This window comes from Sciurus vulgaris (assembly GCF_902686455.1).
Source record: "Sciurus vulgaris genome assembly, chromosome: 8".
Classification (NCBI taxonomy): Eukaryota; Metazoa; Chordata; class Mammalia; order Rodentia; family Sciuridae; genus Sciurus; species Sciurus vulgaris.
The window spans coordinates 79,859,428-79,887,039 of record NC_136468.1 but is presented as its reverse complement, the minus strand read 5'-3'; the positions used below and the strand labels follow the sequence as shown (position 1 = coordinate 79,887,039).

Below are 27,612 nucleotides of genomic sequence, written 5' to 3'. Positions count from 1 at the left end.
TTGTACTGATAACATCATAATATCAGCCACTTACAGATTATTAAAAAGAATAATAAATCTTTTTGTTTGAATAATGTACACTATTCTGATGTTTCAGTGAATAGTGTAACATTTGAAGTTAGTTGTTCCAAGAGATTAACCACAAAGCAGATGAGCACTTGGCTTGCTTGTTTAGAAATGTTTAATTGTATTAGTTTCTGGAATTTAAAAATTTCTCCTGAGGATGGGGGTGTAACTCAGTGGTAGCTCACTTGCCTGTCATGCTAGAAATTCTGGAAGCCCTAGATTTGATCCTCATTGGGGAAGGAAGGGGGAGCAGGGATATGAAAATCTCTCTCACACATAATTAAGGCTAAATCACTAGCACCTGGCACATTGTAAGTTTCCCAAATTTTGTTGAATGAATGGAGTTTTTTTGTTTTGGGATGTTTTTGCTATTCTTTTCAAACAGGAAATAAGACATAATAATCTCAAAACTTGAATTTTTAGACAAATGAATAACTTTCCTTGTTAAATAATTGCTGTTAGTCTTCTTCATATCAACTAATTGTGATTCTTTTTTTGAAAATTTCTTTAATTGTGAAAGATACTAAACTTAAGAGTAATTATACCATTTAAACCAAACACCTGGTAAAGATGTAAAACACTACTGATTATTTGAGAAGCCCTCAGTGTGTTACCCTTTAGTTGCATGCTCCTTTATCCCCAGAGATACTCACTTTCTTTATTGTTAAAGTCTCCGAATATATCTTTAAACAATAAGTTGTTTAGTTTTGAAAAGCTGACTAGTGAGCATAAATTTAACTGTTTAAAAAAAAAAGTAATACTGCTAATATTAGGTCAAATCTCACTGGAGAAGGCAGCAGGTTGAATAGAGTATCTGGGTCACATCTGGTTTCAGCTTTTCTGGAGAGTATATAAGTTTTCTTATAATATGTTTTGCATGAGTCTTGGAAAATAGTATCTGATTCCTACCTATGGTTGGGCATCTGGCAATACCATAGTGTGTATCCAGGTACTGTATGTTCAGCTGAAGTTGTCATCAGAGGGACTGGCCTGCTCTCTATTTTAAATCACTGTGTCCTACTTTGAACTCTTAGAAGGAAGTCAGGGGGAGACACTATCTGGAGGTGGAATTGTATTCCCAGCTGATTCAAGGAGGAAAGCATGAAGGCAGAACAGAAACTTTGTTAACAGGCATTATGGTTCCTCTGGTTAGAAGATAATAGTGTCCAGAATGAGGAAAACGGATAATAAATACAGGAACAAGAGTTATGGTAGACCTGGGGGACTGGGAGGGGAGATACAAATACAAGAACTCCACTGAAGGTTGTAGAAGATATGATTAAATGGAAAAATCTTATTTTGCTGCAGGAACACTCAGTATTATGAATAATTCTCTATAAATAAATCTTGTCCAGTATTTCTTTTAAATGTATCATCTAATCATTCAGAGCTGCTTAGACAGGTCACTTACAGTTGCTTTTTCTCCATAGCACTTATCCACATCTGATAGGGGCATAGTTTTATTTATTAATTTTGTTTTTCCTTCTTCTACAATATAAATTTAGGAAGGCATATGGTTGTGTTTTTTTCTTTCTACAACATGAACTTAGAAGGGTTTATATTTCTTGTAATATACCCAGTATCTTGAGTCTTCTTTAGCCCATAGAAAGCCATCAATAAATGAATGAATGAATGAATGAATAAAACTCTCCTTTCTCCTATAATCTATGCACTTATTGTCTGTTCTCAGATTTTTTGGTCATCAATTTGTTTAGCATCTTATATGCTTTCTATTATTTTCTTTTAGTTCAGTGTCTAATTGTTTCATTCCCATAAAACATTCTCTTTATGTTCCTTGATGGTAGGAGTAGGACAAATACTTTCTTTGTATACCTCACGGTGCAAGGCAAATGGATGTAGAAACTTGTTGAATTGAATGCATTTATTTATTCATAATGACTTAAATTGCTAACATCCAGTTTGCCCTCAACAAAAGGAGTATTTTTACTCGATAAAACAGTATAATTCTGTATGAAATTTTTTTTAAAGGATAGAGTTGGAAATGTTTTGTTGAACTTTTGGTAAATTGTGGTAGTTGAAAAGTGGAACTTTTACAAGTATAATTTTATGAGTTTGAATGAAATAATATCACCATTTACAGTGAGATATGGATTTCTTACCTTGAAATTTTTAAAACAGTTCTCTTTATGCTGTAATTATTGGAACTTAGGGTTAAAATGAAATTTAATTCTAAATAAGTATAACTTTGTAGTCTACTTAATGTTTTATAATTTACAAATACAAATATGCATATATTTTGTAAATAGTTATGTTTCTCATACCAACTTTTCATTCAACAATTTGTGAAACTATTTCATGCTGTATTTTTGTATCGCCACTATTTTTTTAAAAAACAAATTATTGTTGACCTTCCATAAATCTCTTTTGTATATCGTTTTTTGGAGATAAATTTGCAAGAATATATTACATTTCTGAAAGTAAACATTTAATGTATGTTGAAAACAATAATGCAAATGTTGAAAAGTGAAAATTTAAAACTGTAAAAGTTCTATTGATTCTTTTCTAATTCATATGGAGAATTATTTATTTATTTTGTTTTCATTTTAATTTTTTGTTTTATTTCAGGCCAGGTCTATCCATATGGGGATGGGGAAGCCTTGGCATTGTCCTTTTCTAGTAACCTTTGGACCCTTCGTAATATTTTATTTGGCCTTTATATCCTCTGCTTTGTGGGGTGGGTAAGTATACTCACTAATAATTTTGTAATTCCTGTGTATGTCTTGTTCAAATGGAAATAATGATTGTAAAAAGTAGGAGTATGATTTATTTGTGAATGCTTTTTTTTTAACAAGTTTAAAAAAAAAGTAAACTTAAGATACCCAAAATATGGGTTATTATCTTCAAAAATAAAATTTCATTTTTTTTTGTGATAATATGCAAAAGGATTTTAAAATTTATTTTGGTGTTATGTACCCTTTAAACCTTGGACTATTTCTCATCCCTTATGACCTTATAGTAAGATAAATAAGTTAGAGGTTATATCATTTCACAATGTAGATATTGTTTCATTAGTTAGACTTCAACAATAATGTTTGTTATTTTCCTAATGAATGTTGTTAGTTTGGTCTAGAAAATTCAAATGTGTGATTTTACAATTTTATCGTTTATGGTTATTTGGTTTACAGTGTTTATGTGTTCACTTAAGATAATAAACTGTTCCAAGGGAAGTTTCAGCTATACTTTGTTATACCTTCATATTTGGAGCACTGGTATCATACATGAATTGTAAGAAAATGTACACACAAGTGAAATGTTTGTTACTTAGAAACAAGATAGCTTAGAGGAAGCCAGTATTTCAGTATTTTGTTTAATGCGCGCGTGCGCGCGCGTGTGTGTGTAATTAGTTGCAGAGTGAACACTTAAGAGGTCTTTTAGAAACATCTTTTGAGACCTGAAATATTTGGAGGAGTTGTTTGAGCCCAGGTTTAAAGAATTTCACTGAATTGAACAGTAAATTTAAGCAATGGTTTGAGAGACTGTATGAGATACTGAAGGGGTGACTTCTGAATATTTATAACACCTACCACCTCTTTCAGGGGACAGGTTTGTAATTCGTGTGTAGTTTTCTGTAGGGATGTGATCACTGATTATTGAATAAATGAGTGTTACTTAAGTTGAGCAGTTATGTCAAGCCTATATTAGAACTGTATTTTGTGTTACAGTCAGTATTTTCATGACAGTTGTCTAGGTGTGGTACTGTGTACTAAAACAAACTTATTTTAGCCAAAGAAGTTGAATAACGTAGAGTTCAAAATATCTTTTTTGGTAATAAGGATGATGAAGGACCTTAGAGATCTGCAGGTAAATGGGCTTTCTAATTATAGTCCTGTCACAAATTAAGGGTATAACTTGGCTGCATAGCTGCATAGTTTGCTTTCACTGATTGAAAGGAGATTATTTATCTTGAGATATTTCTCTGAAAGAGATTTCTTCTAATTTTACTAATTGAATGAGCCCATGGGAAGAGTGAAGGAAAAGAGTTTAGTAATATTTACCAATACTTTGGAAAGGTAGGAAATTTCAGTTTTAGAGACAAAGATAGGAACCCTTGAAAGGTAGAGAATCATTTCTCTTATACTAAACTCCATATAAAATTTGGGATACAGGGTAGGGTCATCAGTCCATTTATTCCAAAGTCATGAAAACTTTTGTTGCTCCCTTTCTGAATCTGCCAATTTTTGAAGGAATAGTTATATTAAAAAAAAAGTTTTGCATACTTAGAAATTCTGAAAAAACTTTTTAGATAAGGTGGGTTATTGAAGGTTAAGGAAAGGGTACTAATTTTTTTTAAATTTTTGTATATATTTTTATTCTTTAGACACCGAAGATTGGACCCAGGAATGATCTACCACTGAACTAAATCACAACCCCTTTTATTACATATTTTAAAACAGGGTCCTACTAAGTTGTCAAAACCAGCCTGGAATTTGTAATCTTTCTACCTCAGCCTCCTGAGTAGCTGGGATACAAAAACTCTTTCGATAATATTTAGAGTCACATGATGAGGTCTGAAATTCCAACTTCATGCTAAATCATAAATTTTTCTGACATCCTGTTGCAGACTGTGTTGATCTCAGTGAAACTCACTACCATTAAAGGGTATTTATTTCTATTTCTGCCAGCAGACCTCTGAAACTCATCTCAGGAGGATTAGTTAATTAAGCATTCACAGATTACTCAATTATAGACAATGAATATCATAATTTCCTGAGTCAGATCTTTCTTATTTTGGCTCTTAATTATGAATGATTTCACTTCTTTAATGTAACTCCATATAATTTAAAATCCTGTGAATTTAAAGATCAAAAATCGCTTTTAAAAATATCAATTGTCAGGCAAATGATGACATTTTGTAAATTCAAAATAATTTCTTAGTTTTGATGTGTTTTCTTGTGTAAGTTTTAAAAGAGGTGTTTTTTTGTTTTTCTTACTTACAATGCAAGTTTGAAATTAATGCATTTTCCTGTGTATCCTCTTCCCCCTTTTCTTGTTAATAAAACTTTTTTTAAGGATTCAAACTACACTTATTATATTCTTTAACAAAGCAGTAATTATCCTTTTGTCCCAAATAGAGAACAATCTTTATTTTTATTTATTTGTTTATTTATATTTGTTCTATTTGGTTATACATGATAAGCAGGATGCATTTCCATTCATTGTACACAATGGAGTACAACTTTAATTTCTCTGGTTGTACACAGTGTAGAGTTTCATCAATCATGCAATCATATATGTGTATAGGATAATGACGTCAGTCTAATTCCACCGTCTTTCCCATGCCCTGGCCTCTTTCCCTCCTCTCATTTCCCTCTGCCCAATCTGTTCCTCCCTTACACCCCACACCCTCCTCCCCCCACATTATGCATCAGCATCCACTTCTCAGAGAAAACATTTGGCCTTTGGTTTTTGGAGATTGGCTTATCTCACTTAGCATGATATTCTCCAACTCCATTTACCTGCAAATGCCATAATTTTATTCTTCTTTAAGGCTGAATAATATTCCACTGTGTATATATACCACAGATTCTTCATCCATTCATCAGTTGTAGGGCACCCAGGTTGGTTCGACAGCTTAGCTCTTGTGAATTGAACTGCTATAAATATTGATGTGGCTGTGTCAATGTAGGATGCTGATTTTAAGTCCTTTGGGTATAGGCCAAGGAATGGGATAGCTCAGTCAAATGGTGGTTCCATTCCAAGTTTTTAAAGAAATCCCATAGTGTTTTCCAGAGTGGTTGCACCAAATTGCAATCCCACCAGCAATGTATGAGTGTACCTTTTTGCCCACATCCTTGCCAACACTTATTCTTGCTTATATTCTTGATCATTGCCATACTAATTGGAATGAGATGAAATCTTAGTTTTGATTTGCATTTCTCTAATTACTAGAGATGTTGAACATTTTTCCATATTATTGTTGATTGATTGTATATCTTCTGTGAAGTGTCTTTTCAGTTCCTTAGCCCATTTATTGACTGGATTATTTGTATTTTTGGTGTTAAGTTTCTTGAGTTCTTCATAAATTCTGGAGATTAGTGTCATATTTAAATTGCATGTGGTAAAGATTTTTTCACACAGTGTAGGCTCTCTCTTCTTGTTATTGATTATTTCCTTTGCTGAGAAAAAGCTTTTTAGATTGAATTCATCCATTTATTGATTCTTTTGATTTTATTTCTTGGGCTTTAGGAGTCTTGTTAAGGAAGTCTTGTTCTAAGCCCACATGATGAAGATTTGGGCTCACATTTTTTCTTTTTGTGCAGGGTCTCTGGTCTAATTCCTAGGTCCTTCATCCATTTTGAGTTGAGTTTTTGCAAGGTGAGAGATATGGATTTAATTTCATTTTGCTTCTTATGGATTTCCAGTTTTGCCAGCACCATTTGTTGAAAAGGCTATCTTTTCTCCATTGTATGTTTTTGGCACCTTGGTCTAGTATGAGATAATGGTATTTATGTGGATTTGTCACTGTGTCTTGTATTCTGTACCATTGGTCTACCTGTCTATTTTGATGCCAGTACCATGCCATTTTTGTCCTGCCTCGTTCGTTCTTCTTGCTAAGTATTGCTTTGGCTAGTCTGGGTTTCTTATTTTTCCAGATGAATTTCGTGATTGCTTTCTCTGTTTCTATGAGGAAAACTTTGGGATTTTAATTGGAATTGCATTGAATCTATATAACACTTTGGATAGTGTGGTCATTTTGACAATATTAATTCTGCCTATGTAAGAACATGGTAGATCTTTCCATCTTCTAAGATCTTCTTCAATTTCTTTCTTTAATGTTCTATAGTTTTCATGTAGAGGTCTTTCACCTCTTTTGTTAGATTGATTCCCAAGTATTTATTATATTTTTTGAGGCTATCGTGATTGAGATAGTTTTCCTAATTTCTCTTTCGGAGGGGTTCATCACTTATGAATAGAAAGCATTAGGTTTATGGGTATTGATTTTATATACTGCTACTTTGCTGAATTCATTTATTAGTTCTAGAGGTTTTCTGGTGGAATTTTTTGGATGTTCTAATTATAGGAATCATGTCACAGCAAATAGTGATAGTTTGAATTCTTCTTTTCCTTTCATATCCCTTTAATTTCTTTGGTCTGTCTAATTGCTCTGGCAGGAGTTTCAAGGACTGTGTTGAATAGAAGTGTTGAAAGAGGGTATCCCTATCTTGTTCCAGTTTTTAGGAGGAATGCTTTCAATTTTTATCCATTTAAAATGTTGTTGACTTTGGGCTTAGCGTAGATAGCCTTTACAGTGTTGAGGTATGTTCCTACTATCCCCATTTTTTCTACTGTTTGAACATGAAGGGGTGCTGTACTTTATCAAATGCCTTTTCTGCATCTATTGAGATGATCCTAGTCTTTAAGTCTGTTGATGTGATGTATTATGTTTATTGATTTCCATATGTTGAACCAACCTTGCGTCCTTGGGATGAGCTGCACTTGAACATGGTGTGCTATTTTTTAAATGTTTTGGTGTATGATTTGCTAGAATTTTGTTAAGAAGTTTTGCATCAATGTTCATCAGGGATATTAGTCTGAAGTTTTCTTTCCTTGAGTGTTTTTGTCTGGTTTTGATATCAGGGTGTTACTAGCTTCATAGAATGGGTTTGGAAGGGTTCCCACTTATATTTTGTGGAATATTTTGAGGAGTATGGTATTAGTTCTTTTTCAAAGGTCTTGTAGAACTTGGCTGAGAATCCATCTGGTCCCGGGCTTGGTTGGGAGGTTTTTGATGGCATCTTCTATTTAATTGCTTGAAATTGATCTGTTTAGATTGTGTATATCCTCCTGATTGAATTTGAGTAGATCATATGTCTCTAGAAATTTGTTTATGTGTTCAAGATTTTCTATTTTGTTGGAATATAGATTTTCAAAATGCTTCTAATTATGTTTTGTATTTCAATAGTGTCCATTATGAAATTTCCTTTTTCATCACAAATTTTAGTAATTTGAGTTTTCTCTCTCCTTCTCTTCATTAGTGTGGCTAACTAAGGCTTATCAATTTTGTTTATTTTTTTCAAAGAACCAACTTTTGTTTTTGTCAATTTTTTCAGTTTCTTTTGTTTCAATTTCATTGATTTCAGCTCTGATTTTAATTATTTTCTGTTCTTCCACTGGTTTTGATGTTGATTTGTTCCTCTTTTCTAGCTCTTTGCCTTGTAATGTTAGGTCATTTATTTGTTGACTGTTCTTCTTCTAATGAATGAGCTTACCGCAATGAACTTTCCTCTTGGTACTGCTTTCATAGTGTCCCAGCAGAGATTTTGATATGTTATATCGTCGTTCTCATTTACCTTCAAGAATTTTTTTTTAATCTACTCCCTGATGTCTTCTACTATCCTGAGTCACAGTAGTGTATTATTTAGTCTCCAGGTGTTGGAGTAGCTTCTGTTTTTATTTTATCATTGATTTTTAATCTCATTCCATTTTGATCTGATAGAATGCAGGGTAGTATCTCTCTTTTTTTTTTTTTTTTTTTGTATTTGCTAAGAGTTGCTTTGCGGCATAACATATGATCTGTTTTAGAGAAGGATCATGTGCTGCTGAGAAGAAAGTGTATTTGCTTGTTGATGAATGGATTATTCTATATGTGTCTTAAGTCTAAATTGTTGATTGTTATTGATTCCTATAGTTTCTTTGTTGAAGTTTTGTTCAGATGATCTATCCAGTGGTGAGAGAGGTGTGTTAAAATCACCCAGTATTATTGTGTTGTGTTCTGTTTGATTCCTGAAATTGAGAAGAATTTGTTTGACGTATGTAGATGCTCCATTGTTTGGGTCATATATATTTACTATTGTTATGTCTTATGGATATATAATTCCCTTAAGCAGTATGAAATATCCTTCTTTATCCCTTCTGACTAATTTTGGCTTGATGTCCTCTTTATCTGATATGAGATGGAAACCTCTGCTTTTTTACACACTCCTTGTGTGTGATATGTTTTCCCATCCTTTCACCTTCAATCTATGAATGTCTTTCCTATGAGATGAATCTCTTGAAGGCAGCATGTTGTTGGTGTTTTTTTTTTTTTTTTTTTAATTCAATCTGCCAGTCTGTATCATTTGACTATTGAGTTTAGGCTATTAACATTCTGGGTATTATTGAGATATGATTTGTATTCCTGGTCATTTTGGCTTTTAACTTGAGTTGGTTTCTCCTTGATTAGCTTTTCCTTTAGTGTAGTTCCTCCTTTTGCTGACTTTCATTGTTATTTTTCATTTCCTCCTCATGGAATATTTTGCTGAGAATGTTCTGTAGTGCAGGCTTTCTATTTGTAAATTCTTTTAACTTTGGTTTATCATGGAATGTTTTTATTATGTCATAATCTGGAGCTTAATTTTGCTGGATATAAGATTCTTGGTTGGCATCCATTTTCTTTCAGAGTTTGATATATGTTATTCCAAGATCTCCTGGTGTTGAGGGTCTGAAATCTGCTGATTTCCCAATTGGCTTCCACCTATATGTAATCTGATACTTCTCTCTTGCCAGCCATGTAACTGCAAGTGCTGGGCCATGTTGATAGCTTGTGGGTGTTTGGGAGCCAGAGAGCCTTGTTGATTGCCAAACCTGTGGGATCAGGTGGTTGGTGGATGCTGTAATGGGGAGGAAGTCATGGGCCAGGCTGATGTCAGGTCCCAACCAGTGCTGCCTGAGTTGTCTCTGGGATTCCAGTGGGTGCCAGGCTGGTTGGCTTGTTGAGGTGGGCTCAGGATACCCTCACACCCTCTTCCAATCTACCAACCCCTTGCAAGACTCTATCCTACCTCTGCAGCAAGATGGTGGCTATTAACACACCTAGCAGGGATATCTCAGATTTAACCAAACCTGCAGGGACCTTGTTGAATTCTTTCAGGCCCTGTCTATTATCCCTAGATGAAAGAGGCCACATCCTTAGTTGGTGGTGGTGGTAGCAGTGGATCACCTGTAGGTACCTTGATATTGGGTTTCTCGCCTCCAGCCAGTGTCCCAAGATAAATACTGCCCCCCAACTAAAGATGGCAGTGGTGGCTGCAGAGGTTATCGAAGATGTTGTCAGAGGTGTCCCAAGATGGAGGCAACTGCTTTCAGAGATGTGGCAGCAATGGCAGCCTGTTTGGAGATGCTGGGCTGTAGAAGGTGGTGTTATAGCAGATAACTGTCTCAGGCCCTGTCTGGTGTTCCAGGGTAGAGGCTGTTACATGGAGAGTGGTATGGAAGGTTGCTGCAGTGATCCAACTTGGAGGCTGACACCTTAACCTTGTTTTAAATTCTGCATTTCACCCACCAAAAATATTGATCATGTTTACATTTTTCTTACAGTCAAAACTAATCACTTATTCAAATATAAAGGAAACTTTTTAAGAGAGAAAAAGACAAGATGCTTTATTTTGATTTTTACTGTAGGGTACTGGCAATACCATATTATGGTTATTGCATGGCATTGTCATAGTTGTTGGATAATGTAATCATTGGTAACACCCTCACAACTGAAACTGTTAATTTTGTTTTTTTAATTTCAAATATTTCTTTGCTTGTCTTCCTAGTGTTTTTTATGGGAGAGGTTAATGTTTTATCAGACTCTTTTGTAATGATTTTTTTTCTTTTAGGAATATTATGTTAATTTAATAGAAGTATTTTATTGTGTTTGATTTTGCCCTTAATACCAGGTAAAAGTGGTCAACCATTGTGAATCTTGCAATATCATTTGTAAAAGATTTTTTGAGGTCAGCCTCTTATTAAAAAAAATAAAACAGAATTCTGATATGAACTTAATTAATCTGTGTTCACCTGCCCTCCCACTCTACTTATGTATTTGTATTTGAAGATTGATGAATTGACAGAAAGTAACAAAAGTAGATGACTGAGAATCTTTTTCCTTTCAGTAGTTGAAACTGACAGTATTTAATTTTGTTTTTGTTGTCACTACTGTCTTTAAATCATTGTAGATTTTATAAAATCATTATAAAATTAAAATTAATTTTCTTCCTTTATGGATTTCCAAGACTTTGGCTTATTGGTAATTTTAAATACAGGAATAGTGATAACATTTAGTGAATTCGAAATAATGAACTAGTATTTATTTTACTGGTGATCCTTTACTTGTTTTAAAAATAATTAATCTTCTGAGGTTAAGTTGATATTATTGTAATTCTAGCCTTGTTTTTAAAACAAATCATAATCTGGATCATTTTTTCTGCATAGCCCTATTTTTTATAGTCATAGTCAAGTTATAAATACTAGTATGTCACCTTAATTAGCACTATACAATTGGTCATGTAGCCATTGATTTAGATGTCATTTGTCTTTATCCTTGTTATTAGATTTTTTTATTTAACTAAGGCTGATTTTTCCAATTTTGAAAATGTCTGATATTCTTTGTGAAATATGTTGATTAAAATCTCAAAAGGGCTGGGTGTGGTGGCACACACCTATAATCTCAGTAGCTCAGGAGGCTGAGGTAGGAGGATCAAGAGTTCAAAGCCAGCCTCAGCAAAAGTGAGGCACGAAGCAACTCATTGAGACCTTCTCTCTAAACAAAATACAAAATATGGCTGGGATGTAGATCAGTGGTCTAGTGCCCTTGAGTTCAACCCTCGCTACCTCCTTGTTGTTTTAAACTTCGTTCAAAACAACAAAATCTGTCAATTTTTTTGATAAAGTTACAGAAGGCATTTTGGTGAATGATAAAACTATAAAATCTGAAATATATGCTTCATAGTAGATGTGTTAAATTATAGAAGTTTTTTTTAATTCTTTAATTTTTTTTCCTCTAGGGGTTTAGTGGTTACTCTCTTGTTTGGAAAAACAAACTCAGAAAAATACCTAGAGCAGTGTGAACACTCATTTCTTCCTCCAACATCAACTGGGGTTCCTAAGGTAAATTATGTAAAGAAATGTGAAGCGTCAAAGTCCAATTCTTTGCAGTGTTAATAATGTGATCAACTGTATATGGCTTGACAGATTTTCCTCTTATTTACTCAGTAAATTTTTGGGAGACTTTTTGATCATACTTAGAAAAGTACAATTTAAAAATTTACCTTTGAACTTTCTTAATGCTAGATGTCAAGTGGGAATACAAATTTAAGGAAGAGAGAAATTGGTTAGTTTCATTTGGATGTTTTCCTGCTGTATTAACAAAGAGTATCAAAGAATCACACATATGATTTGTTAGACTGTTAATGTATATTATGTTTTAAATGAAATACATTAAATGGAAATCAGAGGGAAAGATGTGCATTTTTTTCTTTTAATGACATTGAAATATATAACTTGTTAAGTTATATAATAGCTAAAGTTTTAGTAATTCATCCCTGATTTTTATCATCTTGAATGGTGCCCTTTTTCTATTTTAAAATTAAAGTCATATTTTTAAAGTAAAATTGAAATTGGGTACTATGGGTGGCTTGACATTTGCAGTGGTTTTAGTTCTTATTGTGAGGTGGGGTGGTTTCATTTCATAGGAAGAGATACAATGACTTGAGTCGATGCCAGTAACTTACAATCCTTTATACTAATGTGTAGGAAATGCAGAGGTAAGCAATACATAATATTTTTACTAAAATATAGGAATTTCACCAAATCCTGTCTTTCATATTGACAAACTCATCTTTTATAACTTTTTTATAATCTGAAACATTTTTCTCACTTCCTTTAGAACTTTTGTTAATATGTGTTCTGTTTGCTTATAAGTCTTTCTGAGGAAATGCATCTTTTCTTGAAACATTTCTTAACCATCCAGTTATATTCATTTAAGTGAATAAAAGGATGGGAATATTTTAGGGATTAAGATTCTAAATAGTAATAAATCCTAGTTAATTCAGGTTGCATCTTTATAATCCATTTTTTAGTAAATATTATAATAATAGTTTTGATTTGCCATTTTGAAAATATGATTTATAAGTATGTTTTATGGAAAAATATTAGTGGTTTCATATTGTAAATTAAAGCATGTATCTTTATACTTATGCATCACTTAACAGGTATCTGTTCTGAGAAATGCATTGCTATGTGATTTTTGTCATTGTGCATATATCATAGAGTGCACACATACAAAGCTAGTAGTATAGCCTACTATACTATACTGTCCTCTGCTTCTAGAGAGCAAACCTGTATAGTATGTTACTGTACCAAATAGTACAGCTATAGTATCAGAGTGGTGTTAAGTGTCTAAATATGTCTGCACAGAAAAAGTACAGTAAAAATATGAAATAAAAGACAAAAATACACATACCTGTATGGGTCATTTACTGAAATGGAGATTGCAGGATTAGAAGTTCCTCTGGATAAGTTTGGGAGTACATGGTGAGTGAATATGAAGGCTTAGAACATTACTGTACACTTCTGTAGACTTTATAAACACTGTACACTTAGGCTACAGTAGATTTATAAAATTTTGTTTCTTCAGTAATAAATTAATCTTAGATTACTCTTTTTTACTTCATAAACTTTATAAATTTTTAAAACTTTTGAATCTTTGTACTAACACTTAGCATCAAACAGAAACTAGTAAAAAACCCAATCATCCTCATTAGTCTCGGCCTGAAACAGGGACAGGATCGTCATTAGTCATTATCTTACACCTCTACATCTTATCCCACTGGAAGGTTTCAGGATTAGCAACACATGTGGGGCTGTGATCTCCTATGATGACAGTGTTTCTTCTGAGACTCTGAAGGAGGTGTCTCTTTTTTCAGAAATATGTCTGTGGTGGTTCCTTCGTGTGTGTATATGTCATTTTTTTATCATAGATTTTCTCATAAGCAAATAATGCATCATGAATATTCTGTTCTAATATGTTGGGATTCATGTTTTCAGATTTTTTTTAAAGGAGCCTGTTGAGGGGTGTGGTATGTGTTTTTGCAAAAGCTTCTGCAAAAATCCTTTACAGTGGATTTCTGAGTTTTTTCTTTTCTGTTGCTGCTTTTTCAGCTGCATATTATTCAGTAGGTGATACTGAACAGCTCCATTATAATCTTGTAAGACCACCATTATATATTTGGTTTCACCATTATATATTTGTGCTTTGACTTAACATTTTCAGTTTTAGTCTCCCATTACCTTTTACCCTATTCCCAGGCCACTTATATTTCTTGAAGCTAAGGAAAAGTAGAGAAATATATTTTCTTTCGTTGCTTAAAAAATTATCCTTAAATAAAATCAATTTCAAAATACACTCATTTGGGCACCTGCTGTACAATTGTGGGCTAGGAAAGGGGGAGGTGGAAGAGGGAGAGTGGTCCAGTAAAGACAGTTTTTAACTTGACTCCCTGATACACTAACTATAATTTTAAAGGTTTCATTGGAATATGGCAACAGTATACCTATACATTTTCAATTTTCCCACATTTTAAATACTGTTTTCTAATTTAATTAAAATTTTGAGGCTAATAGACTTTTTTCTGTGTGTTTAGTTTGTTATCTTCAAAAAAGTGTTTGGTTTATATTAGAGTCTCAAGAATAATTTATTGAATTGAAGATAGATTAAGAAGGGAAGTTAGAATGAGTATTCACTCCAAGCAAACTGGAAAGATTTTAAATCACCTCAATAAGATATTATGGTTTCCTTTAAGTGCTTAGAAGAAATGAAACGGGAAGCCAGGACTATTAAGATCGATAGAAGATTGACGGGTGCCAATATTATTGATGAACCTCTCCAGCAAGTGAGTTTTAGTATGGTGTTTGAATTCCATATATTGTGTAGTAGTTTTATTTCTTTTGAAAATTCTAAGGTATATCTTTTTGCTATTTAAAGTATGTTAGAATTTTATGATAATGCTATGCTTAAAATTTATACTTGATGGTCTCCTATTTGCTAAGCACTTGTTATGAAGGTGATTTAGTTAGTATGAAAACTTCTTGATTAATTGCATGTTTTTGCTAACATTTGATGTTTCTGATAATTTTTAATCATTAAAGATATTACTCTTGCTGAGAAAGAAGCTTATTGGGTTTGGTAAATCAGATTTTTTTCTTTCTGTTTTATTTTTAAAAAGTGTAAATATCTGGTTTGGCTAAAAAAATGTTCAAAAATTATAGTTTAGGTAAAAATTTATTCACACCAATATATTTTATGTTGATGGTTTTGATTATATATTCCTTAAATAAGGGGTACCTTAATTTTTAACATTTATTTTATAAATGAAATGTGTATTTAGTTTATCTAATTTGCAAAAATATACATTGAATTGTATTATTTACTTTTTATGGTCACAGTACTTTTGGTTTAGTTTGGACTGAATATTGTTGTTCAGTGTATTATGTTAGAACTAAATTACTCTCTGTATGATTTTGAAAGTATGCATACATTGGATCTCACGATGAAATCTTGATGAAACATACTTTTTGAGCATTATATTATATCTCATCAGCATTATTGTGTATCTCATTCCATCAAACTGATTAAAAGTCTTCATTGTGTTATAGCATTGAAAATCAACTTTTTCTGCACATTCTCTCTTTACCTGAATTTGCATAAAGTTTGTCTATAGATATTGTTTTAAGTTTTCAAAAAATTGGAACAGTAGATGACTTGGAATGCCATAATAACTTTAAAATTCATGAAATGTTTTTTAGCATGTTAATGTTAGGCAGGTACTTATTACCACAGTTTATAATATAGAGAATAGATATGAATTGTCAGGGTAACCATTTTAATTTTTAATCTGTTGTATTACTATTTAAATCCTAAAATATTGTAATTTTTTCTAATATTTTCTTACAGATTATCTAGTTTTCTTTGAGGGATTTTGTTGATCCTAAAACGTTTTTTTTTTTCCCAATATTTTTCTTATAGGTTATCCAGTTTTCCTTGAGGGATTATGTCCAATATTGGTATTACACACTAAGTGATGATGAATCTTTTCTTCTTGAAATTAGGCAGACTCTTCAGAATGCTCTCATTCAGTTTGCTACTAGGTAAGGGTCACTGCATGTATCTATGGCAGAAAAATTTAGATACATTGTTTATTCCAGTAGGGAAAATATCTTTTAAGTTGGGGGTGGGTATTGTTAATTAAAAGGTAAGTAAAAACAGTAGGTTGTTATTTTGCAATAACTCCCAGATTATAGAACTATAGCCCTAAAACCTTTTAAACTACCTTAGACTTGAGGTTATAGGTTTGTCTTAGGCCTTGTTTTCTGTCTCTATGCCAGTTTTTTGCATACATAGTCTACTACATAGGTTACATTTAAGATTTTTTACCATTTATTGAAAATACCCCTCTCACCATGGGATACTCTTGTTTTATTTGAGTACTGTGGAAATAGATTAGTTTTCATATAACGGCTGTACCTCACTGCAGTTTCAGTATAACTGTTCTTTTAACAACATTGCTTGCAGACGTCCTCTTAAAAACTTTTCTTGTGAGATATATTAAAATGCTCACTTTATAAACCATCTGTGTACTGCTTCCATATGACAAAAGTATTCTATCCAATATCCATACTTAAACTACTTGAGTTTTGGGGGCAGAGTGCTATTTCATTTATATTAAAATTCATAATGACTTGGCATTTTTATTTTTTAAAGCTTTTTAATTGGGAGCATTATATGAGAGGGAAAAGTGCTTCAGAATTTTTTTTTTGAAAGAAAGGATTTGTTTGGATGAGTTTGTACGTTTTTATTATTTAAAGATTTTATTACCCAATACACAGACTGATTTTCCTACTGTTCTGTATTCTCAAGGTGTACTTTTTAAAAAATATATATATTTTTATTTGTTCTAAGTAGTTATACAGAGAGTAGAATGCATTTTGATACATCATACATAAATGGAGTATAACTTCTCATTCACCTGATTGTATATGACATAGAGTTCCACAGGTCATGTTCAGGGTGTATTCTTTAAAATGTGAAAATGGTGTTCTCCTTTTCCTTTCTTCTTAGGTTTTTATAATACAACCTTGTGATTTCCTGAATGCTTAAGAATAGAACTTTGTCTTACAGCTCTTAGTGTATTTTCTGATCTGTGTGCAAAGATATTTTCAGCTCATGCTGCCCAGTCAGGACCTTTCCTCTATAACTCTGTTGACCCTAAAGCTTTAGATTAGGATGGGCAGGTAGAGAGATGGAATAGAATATGTTTCTCAGTCTGAGGTTATTGGGAGCCCTGCATAAGACTTTGGTTTGATAGTCATCTTAATCATGAGAGAGATTTGTACTTCTCCCTCATTGATTAGCAGCAAACATTTGTAGACAACCAGAATTATAGATGCATACTCACTGTGGAACACAGAAAATATAATTGGTTTAATCAAAGAAGACCAGAAATTAGAGTTTCTCATTTCATTTGCATATTAACGTTAGATTTCTTCAGAGAACTCTTCTATATTAATTGCTTTCTTTAGTAACACTGTCCTGATCTTTTATTTTTTTTTCAAAACAGTAGGAATAATAAGAGTTCCTTATTCTTAATTTGAATTCCTTAAGAGTACTTTAAAATGTAAAAAATTTTAGACCTGGAAAGAGATTTGAACTAGTAATTTAAAGACTTGGGCTTTATTCTGACTTTACCACTAAACTATAGGAACATGAGCAAGTATTTTAAACTCTTCAAATTTTAGTTTTTCTCATATAAAATAAGTATAATAGTTCTTGCTGTGTTCTGTGTTCCTCACTGGATTATTGTCAGAATCCAATTTATCCTTTCAACTAATATTTTGGGTACTTTGTACCAGCCAGGTGCTAAGGACACAGTGGTAAATAAAGTTACTGCTCAGTGGAGTGAAATGAATATAACATGTGACAGTGTTATGAAAATTGTGAAGGAATTTAGAAATGTATTTTGCCATCTAATATCCAAAATTTCTGAGGTACAGAAAAGTTAGGTCTAATGTTACATAGTGTAGTAGAGTTGGAATTGAAATGAGATTGATCTTTACAGCTGGTGTTCCTTCTCTCATTTTCTGTCATCTATAGTAGGATCCAAGTTGTTCATTTTATTTCCAGCCTTTTTTTCCCTATCAGCTCAACAATTTCCCTGTTTTTGATCCTATAGTCACTTTTTCTTCTCACTTCATATCTTAATTTTTAAAAAAAAATTGTCCCTTCTTTTCTATAACTTTCTAACATTTCTGTACTATCAAGTGTGATATTTGGATGATTACCAGTAAAGCCATGTTATTACCATTTTGGATTTATCTGAATTTAAGGCCATTGGCCTTAAAGTTTTGGCAAACTATGAAGGCTGATAATAACTTACTTCAGACACTTTATTGAGTCTAAAAATCGATTTCCTGTAAAGCCCTTAGCATATAAGGCTTAATAAGTATTGCTGTTTTGTTTTTTTTTTTTTTCTGTCAATGACTTTCTTATGTTGGCTTTTTCTATACTGCAAAAATACCAGAGGCTCCATGACTGTTTCCAATGGCAATATCAAAAAAATTAGGTCTGTTTACAAATCACTTAGTCCTTCTCTAATTTTTGTTCTGTGCTTGTATACTGTATGCATTGTGTAGCATGACAGGAGCATGTCATCACCCTTGTATCAGCTTACAGTGTTGTATAGGGCTTTAAATAGGGGTCTACAAACCTGAAAATGTGCACAAAACTAATGTTTTTCTTTCCCCAAAAAGCACTTGCATAGATTGAATTTTTTTAAATTTTTATTTATTTATTTATGATGCTGGGGATTGAACTAGTGCACTATCAATGAACTATATCCCAGCCCTTTCTGCTTTTTGAGATGGGATCTCACTAAGTTGCTGAGGCTGCCTCAAACTTACAATTCTATCTCCAGTCTCATAAGTCACTGGAATTACAGGTATATGCCACCAAACCCAGCTAGGTTTGATTTTTTAAATGATCCATGAACCCAGAAAGATTTAGAATCACCAAATTTATGTTCATATTTATTTTTCAAAATTGAGAAATTTAAAATGTCATCATAAAACTAAGTACTAAATTTTAAGGAGAAATGGAGAATAAATGTGAGTCTGAAGTCTTGGATTTGAACTTTAACTCTGTTATTTATTAAGCTCTGTGACCTAGAGTGGGAGAAACACATACATTCTTTAACTCTGGGAATAATAACCCATATCTCCTTCTAGATTGTTGTTAGGATTAAATGACATCACTGGTGAAAGAGTACTTTGTAGTGGTAACACCTTATGTCAGCATTAGTACCTGTTATTTCAGTAACAGTTTCAGGAAGGAAACTTTCCTTGAGTATCTTTGGATCCCCCCCTTTCTGTAAATCTGGCATGTGAAGTCACAGAATGAAACTTTGGTTTGGGTGAATCCTTAATAAGGTATGTATTTTTATTTCCCCTTCAGATGAGATATGATGACATAGGACAGGGAATACCAGTCTAGGTATTAGAATATTTGTATTAAAAATCTATCTCTACCATTAACTTAGGGTACCTAGATGAAAATTTCTCAATATCACTGTAAGACTGTAACATTAATACTTCTAGCAAATTCAGAGTTGTTAAGGGACAAATGAGGTGATGTGGGACCACATCAACAACTAGTAAATGACATTTTGAACAATTTATGCCTTAGTTAATTGATACATAATAACCACTCAGTGATTAACTTTGCTATTATTGTTGTTATTTACTAATACCTAGGTTATATAACATTGTATGACCTTGTCTTAGCTTTTTATTGGGGAAAGGGTCTGGCAGGAAAGACAAAATTAAAGCATATGAAATGGAGAGGAAATAAAATACTTATTTATGTTGTACTGAAAACTGTTTGTTATATAGAGATAGAGTGAACTAGAGAAACAAAGACGTCATTTGGGTTGAGGCTGATTATAGCCTGCAAGCATAGGTATATAAGATAGAAATGAAGGGCATGTTATGAAAGAGGAGTACTACAAGCACAATTCTAAGAGGAATTTTAAAAAGATAATGTGGTAGAAAGCATAAGGAGATTCAAGTGAATAAGGAACCTTGTTTTTACTCTTCAAAGTAAAATATGATTACAAAAATCTCTCCATTGCTGCTCCCTTTAACCTCAAGTTTAGCAGAAAGAAGATAGATTCTGATTCTACTGTTTTCTTCCTGAATGGTTTTCCCATGGGTGTAAGAGGACACATATGTAGATTCCAGAATTCACTGGTATTACTAATGATATAACTGTTTCTGGAATGACAGGGACTGTGTTATTAAAGATTATTCTTTTTCTTACTACCTATTGCTATAGAAATAATTTTTTAAAAAGTGATATATTCCTAGAATTGTCTAAAAGGCAAACAACTTAAATAGTGAATCTTTACAATTTTTATATTTCTTTTGTCATTTCATGTTCTCTGTCATTTGAAAACTTATCTTAAAATGGACATTACTCCAAAATATAATTGTCATATTTGTTACAGTAGAGCATAAACAATTAAAAACCATCTATTTAGAAGAAGGGAAAATAAGTTGATTTTCACATTTTTAGAATAGATGAGGGGATGATAATTATGTATTCATACAGTTCACAAACCATATGCTTTTCGTATGTTAACAGAGTTGTGCGATATATGTGATTTGTACCTCACAAATCAATTGAAGAATATTTTAATGACCTCACAAAGAAACCTTATATACCCAATATCATTCACTTCTGTATCCTTCCCCAGGTTCTGGCTCTGGCAACTACTTTGATTTTCTTCTCTGAATTTGTCTATTCTGGGCATTTATATGAATAAAATAAGTTTATGTGGTCTTTTGTAACTGGTTCATTTCAGCATTTTAGCATGTTTTTGAGGTTCATCCATGTTATAACATTATTACTTACTTCTTTATCCTTCAGTAGTGTCCCATTGTACAGGTAGACCATACTTTGTTCATTTGTTTATTAGTTGATAGATAAATGGATTCTTTCTACGTTTTTGGAATATTATGATTAATGCTGTGAGCACTGGTGTACAAGTTTTTGTGTGGATATATGTTTTTATTTCTCTTAGGTGTATATCTAGAAATGTAACTTTTGTGTCAGATAGTGTTTAATTTTTTGAAGGAATACAAGCTGTTTCAGAGTGGCTGCATGTTGTTAACATTTTCACTTACCAGTGTATGAGGTCTCCAGTTTCTCCATATCCTTGTCAATACTTGGCATTGTTTTTAAAAATTTTTATTAGTATAGCCCCTTGTGGGGTGAAGTAGTATCTTATTATGGTTTTGATTTGCATTTCTCTGATAGCTAGCGATATTGAACATCTTTTTATATACTTATTGGCCATTTGTGTATCTTCTTTAGAGAAATTTCTGTTCAACTCCTTTCTTTTTTTTTTTTTTTTGGATACCGAGGATTGAACTCAGGGATACTCAAGCTCTAAGCCACATCCCCAGTCCTTTTTTGTATTTTACTTAGAGGCAGGGTTTCTGAACTCAAGATCCTACTTAGAGGCAGGGTTTCTGAACTCAAGATCCTCCTGCCTTAGCCTCCCTAGCTTCTGTGATTATAGGTGTGCAATACCACACCTGACTCCTTTCTCTATTTTTAACTTAGATTACTTGTCATTTTATTATTGAGTGTATTACTGCCTATTGTTTTTGTAATTACAGCTTTATTGGAGAGTCATTTGCATTATTTCCATAGCTGCTTTTGTGCTGTAAATGGAACTAGAGAATATCATGCTGAGTGAAATAAGCCAGTCCCAAAAAACTTAAGGTCAAATGTTTTCTTGATAAGTGGATGATGATCCATAGTGGGGGTGGGTAGGGAAGAATGAAGGCACTTTGGTTTATGCAGAGGGTAGTGAGGGGAGGGTTGGGGCGGGTGGAGATGGGAAGGACTGTAGAATGAGACAGGCATTATTACCCTATATATATGTATGAAAAAAATTGAAAGAAAAAAAAAAAAAAAAAACATGATTTGGCCTGTTAGGAAAAAATTAACCAATCCCAGAACTAGACAGTTTTGGGCCATTAAAACCTTTTAAGAAGAGTTGGGAATGTTTCTTTGTGGTACAATGCTTGCTTAGCGTGAACAAAACCCAGTGTTTGATTCCTAGCACCACAAAAATAAATGAATACATAAAAACACTTAAGAACTACCATTAAATTTATAGGAAATATATTGGATTGAAAATCATAGAAAGTAGTATATGCTCTATACAGTCATATAAAATTTGTAAATGTTGTATATAAAAGAAATTAAGAAGAACTGTACTAACATATTAACAGTGCTGTTTGAATTGTGAGTTTATGGTTGAGTACTACTAAGGAATACTAAAGAAGGAAATTACATTTTATAACATTTATTACTTTTTAGCCAGAGATAGATAAAAACATCGGCAGTACAGATAGTTTAAGATGACTTTAACGAATTCATTGCCTCTTTCCCTTTTCTTTGTGTTCTTGTGAACATAATTTTTTTTTTCAATTATTCTTAAGATGTTTTGTGTAGGCAGCTACTCTCCGTTTTGGGGGAAGTGATCTTGAAACTAATGCTTAATATCTTGGTTTGTGTATGATAGCATAGTGAATATCAAAAATCTTTATGGAATTCCCATTTGTGATTTCCATATTAATTTTTTGGCAGAATTTATATACATCTGGTTAGATCTGAATGTTTCATTTGTTAGGCAAACTTTACTAAAATTCTTGTTTATTAAAATGATTAACATCATGAGTTTAACTTTTTAGTACTTAAACATTATACCATAGAGGAATGCATCCTTAGCCCAAGATTACTTTATTCTCTGATCCAGTAGCTTGGTTAAGACTTACAGCTCTTGTTCTTTATACTCAATCCTCAAAATACTGACTGTGCATCATGCGCGTGCCCCTATAATTTGTTCTTGATGTTCTGACATCCACGTCACCAGAACACCTGAATCTTTGACTTCCTCAAAGTGTTGAACACAGGATATAGAACTGGACTTAAGCAGTGCGATAGTTCACAAATATCATTTCCTTTAATATGGTTGCTTACATCTACATGCCTAAGTCTTTTTCTGTTTCCATCCATTTATTTATGACTTTTATGAATAGGAGGTTTTGTTCTTTGTTGAATACAGTAGATAGAACACTAATTTGAAAGGTGGAGACCCTGATTTAACAAAACCTTCGTGTCACTATGTAACCTGGAATATGTAGTTTTTCTTATGGCTCTGTAATTATAGGAACTTGTGGTAATTATTTGATTGAAATTCCTTTCCATTTTAAATACTAAGATTCTCTGCTCAGGTTTGTCTTAATGTTGATTTGTTTGTTTTCAGTCATATCTCCTGAAACACTCTCTAACATATTTCGCTTCAGTCCATGTTTTGAATATCATTTAGTGTGTTTTTTTCTAAACTTGTGTGGATAGTTAATTCGAGTTAAATTTTGGGGGTAGCTGATTAGAGTACTCCTTGATCAATTGTTTTACTAGTAGGGGTATGTTAGCTTTTGTCACTGTGACCAAAATACTGGACAAGAAAAACTTATGAAGAAAAGTTTATTTGTATTCATGGTTTCAGAGGTTCAGTCAATGGTCATCCAACTCCATTGTTCTAGGTCCAGGTGGAAGGGCATGGCAGAGGAAGCTGCTCAATTCATCGCAGCCAGGAAGCAGAAAGTGAGTGAGGTGCAGTGACAAAATATAAATCCCAAAAGCATTGCCCCTAGTGACCTACTTCTCCATTCACACCCTTCCTGCTTATAGTTACCACCTAATACAGTAGTCCTTTCAGGTGTTAATCTATCACATGAATTAATCTACTGGTTAGATTATAGCTCTTATAATCTAATCACTTCACCTTAATGAACATTCCTTCATTGTCTCACATGTAAGCTTTCTGTGGCCATATCTTATCCAAACCATAACAAGTAGCCTTGGCGTAGGATAATAAAGTTTATTTAAACCTTTTCCTATATTTGTATTGGTCAGAAGAATGCCTGACTTCAAATATAAAAGACATTTTCTAGACTGATCTTTTCTTGATGATTTAAAGTCTTCTATCATTTAAACTTAAAAAAAATTATTAACCAAACCTCTGTTATTTTTAATAGAATAGTGAAAATACAATAAATCTGTGCTACTATTAAGTCTACTATCTTAAACTCTCTTATTGATTTTAATCATTAGTATGAATTTTCTGGAAATGAAAAAGGAAGAGTTGCTCTATTAATTCTTCCACTTTAGCACTGGGAGTAGTACAGCCATGTGAAGGGGTGTAGACATTTTTCTAGCCAGGAAGTCATGAGATTTGTCTCCTTATGTGATTGCTAATATAGCTCTTTATATTAGAGAAGAATTCCTCATATATTTTTGAGGGGAAAAAAATGTGATTTTTACTTGGGAGAGAAATTAGGAAGTAAAAGTAAATTTAATAGAAGTTCATGGAAATTTTGTGAAAAAAATCAAATTATTTTAATCAGTACCGATAATGAAATCCTTACAGTAGATGATAAGAGGGGGGAAAATGTGCTTTTGATAGATGTGTAGTAGCATGTGTTTATGAATGAATTGAAGCAGAAAGGGAAAATTGATTTAGCAGATTTAGAATCAAGCTTACAATTATATGCCATTAAATATTTTAGCCCAAATTCAGTTTCAGACTGAGCTCTTGACACTATATAAAGTAGTCTTTTTTAAGGACTTTTGAAGGATGGGAACAAGTGTTTATGTATTTTAGTGTGTGTATTCTTTTCAAATAGGGAATTATGAAGGAGAGTTAGAGTGATTCAGTGGCTCAAGAATTCAGTGGCTTCAAGAAGAAGAAAGAATTTATTTCTTTCACAGATGGCCACTTACTTGTTTCTCTGAACAAAAATTGTCTGTGGGGTCAGTTGTTCAAAAGTTCTCTAAAGGAATAATACCTTTTTATAATCTCCCTGAAGATGCTTGTTAACAATCTCCCCATAATAACTAGGAATGCATTATATAATATTTAAAGTTTTTGTTTTGTTTTTTGTATGTGTGGTAGAATATAAAGACCTTATACAGAAGATGAATGAATATATTGTTAATTTTTATGTGATTTGGTTATTTGATGTATTGAGTGATATCCCTTTGACCCATCCCTGTATGTGTATCTGTTTTTCTTTCTTGATGTCCTTTCAATTCCAAATCTAAGATTCTCCAAATGTGTCTGTGTGTATACTTATTATGCCAATATGCAGTATAGTTGCTATTCTTACTATTTTTAAATAAGGCCTTAGTAGTCATTTCCTGTGACAAAGTAATGTGGCTTCAGGAACGTAGCCATTTCTTAGAGGATTGTTTCTATGAGGAAAACCAGCTCTTTGATTTTATATTTTGACATAAGGCAACCTTTTCCAGGAAAGTATTCTGCCATGAATGTGAAGATTGCGTTTACTGCCAAACGGTCACCCTCTTCTCTGGTCAGGCAGTCTACAAGATGACCTTGCATATGTATACCATGCTCATTCCCTTCTTTTGCTCATTCCTGTATCTGTATCTTCTCCCATGTAATGCTATTCATTCATCAAGATTTAATGTAGCCTCTTTAATGAAGCATCCTTAAATTAAGACACATCACTTAATCTCCACTCATTTCTGTTTGTGGTTCTCTTCAGCAAAGTTAAGCAATTTTTTGAAATAGGACAATTCTGTACTATTGTAGTGCAAGGTCTATTAACTGATATTTCAGTATTCTCTAGTCTCTTTGTATTATATACTGACCGAAACCCTATCGTTAAGGCTAGGCAGAGTGACTTCTTACTATTGTAGCCACTTCTGTTCCCACTTTTTGTGTTTTAAGGTTATCAAAAAGCTGGTTTGTGTCATGCCTGGGCCCTACTTCCAGAAAAGTATAGTACAATTAGTCTGCGTTATGATTATGTTTATTGGTGATGTAGAGGAGAAAGATAGTCAAGCATGTTAAAAGTTGTATTTGTTTCTAAACTTGTACATCCCACCTGTGCTTTTTATAATAATCTTATAGTTTCATTCCTCACTTAGCTTGAAGAAAAGATGAATATTGCAGGGTAGTGTCCTATTCAACTAAATTACTTTCCTTTGGAATTACTCAAAGCTAGTTGAAGATTATAGTTGAATTAAGTATGGGAAAGACAACTATGAAACCTTGAGAGAAAATCTTACAAGATCCCACATTCAGATTTGTTCATAAGTGCCTATAGTTGTCATGCCAGCTTTTTGCAGCATGGAAGCAGTTTGTGGTTTATTCAAGACATGGTGTGTAACACTGATTAACAGAACCTTAATCAAAGAAAGTTCTTAGTCCTCATTGAAAGATTTATATATGTTAGAATGAAATGTATTTAAGACTCTTTTGATCAAATATTTAAATTCACCTACTAACCAATTACCTATTTTCTATCACTCTGTGTGCTTGTGTGTGTGCTTATTGTGTTATTTAATATGATTATAGAAAGTCTGAGTGTCCTTAGAAGAAAAAATCCTGAGAAGTGATGTGTCTTGCAGAATTTCATAGCTAATGACTTGGTGGGTCTTTTACTCAAATGAAGGACATCTGTTGTAGCGCAATGCAATTTCTGGAAATATTTATTTGATTTTGGTGGTATATTACTAATGAGAAGTTGTACACTTCTTAGAATAGCTGGGACAAGTGAAACAATTTATATAATACCAATTTCAACCCACATATTTGTGACATTCCTTGCCTTTTATACATGAACATTAAGTAACTTTGGGGCAAAAAGAGCTTCTCAGCTCGTGTGCTATTTAGAACTTAAGGAGTAAGGATGCAACTATTCTGTATACCTCATGCGGTCCTCTCCAAGCTCCTGTTAATAGTGCTTTGGCCCTGTAAGGCGATCAATAAATCAGTATGAATTGAGTGCCTCCAGTGTTGGAATTACTTAGCACTTGGGGATATAACTGTGAATAAAATGGTCATAGTTGAGGAAAGCAAGGTCTTCTTTTTGATATTCTTCATTCTAACAGTGAAAGTATTTAATTGCAGGTATGTAGTGCTATAAAAAGTGGAAAGTTTGATGTTTATTTGAATGTATAACCAAAGAACCAGGACTGTTCTGAGGTAATAGTGGAGAGGATGGGTGTCCAGTGAAGGCTGCCATATGTAAGTGACATTTCAGATGATCTCTGAAGTATGTTGGATTTTTCAAGTGAATGTGAGGGGAGATCAGAGGAGATGAGAAAGTATGTGGAGAGTGGTAAGGTGTTGAGCAACCTTGGCAGAGAGAATAATTTGTCTAGAGGGCACTTAGGTAAGAAGGGGGGCATTTGAGTTTGAGAAGTGGAAGGAAGGGAAAAACAAAAAAAACAAAACATGCTGGGTCTGTAGATGGAAAGAGAGGATGTGGGTGAAATAGATGATGAAGAGGAAATGAGCCAGGATGCAGGCATTCATGATCTGAGAGAATGTATTGATGCTTAGCCCTGAGAATGTATTGAAAAGTTTTACAATACAAATTTGGTTGCTCTGTAGAAAATGGGATGGAAGGGAGATGAGTGGATCTAGGAGACCAAGAGGTAGGATAGTGGCAAGAAGTAAGATGATGATGTTAGAGATGGGAGTGTGCAAAATTTGTGATCAGAGAAAAGTATAGTTTCTGGTTTTGCTTTGCTTTTGTTCTTCAGTTAAAATTTCACAGCTTGTTTGATTTCCAGTTAGCATTTTTTAATTCTTGCAGTAATTTGGCAAGATATATAAACTT

The 27,612-nt window shown here is 33.0% G+C and overlaps 1 protein-coding gene across 1 annotated transcript in view; it reads left to right on the top strand.

The window, feature by feature from the left end:
* The window catches only part of LOC306668686 (sorting nexin-13-like), a 160,943-nt gene that overhangs the window by 56,854 nt on the left and 76,477 nt on the right, over window positions 1-27,612 (top strand). Inside the window, 6 exon segments of the mRNA XM_079152328.1 lie at window positions 2,653-2,655; window positions 2,657-2,696; window positions 2,699-2,765; window positions 11,838-11,940; window positions 14,634-14,723; window positions 15,857-15,978. Of these exon segments, the coding sequence (XP_079008454.1) occupies window positions 2,653-2,655; window positions 2,657-2,696; window positions 2,699-2,765; window positions 11,838-11,940; window positions 14,634-14,723; window positions 15,857-15,978 (425 nt within the window).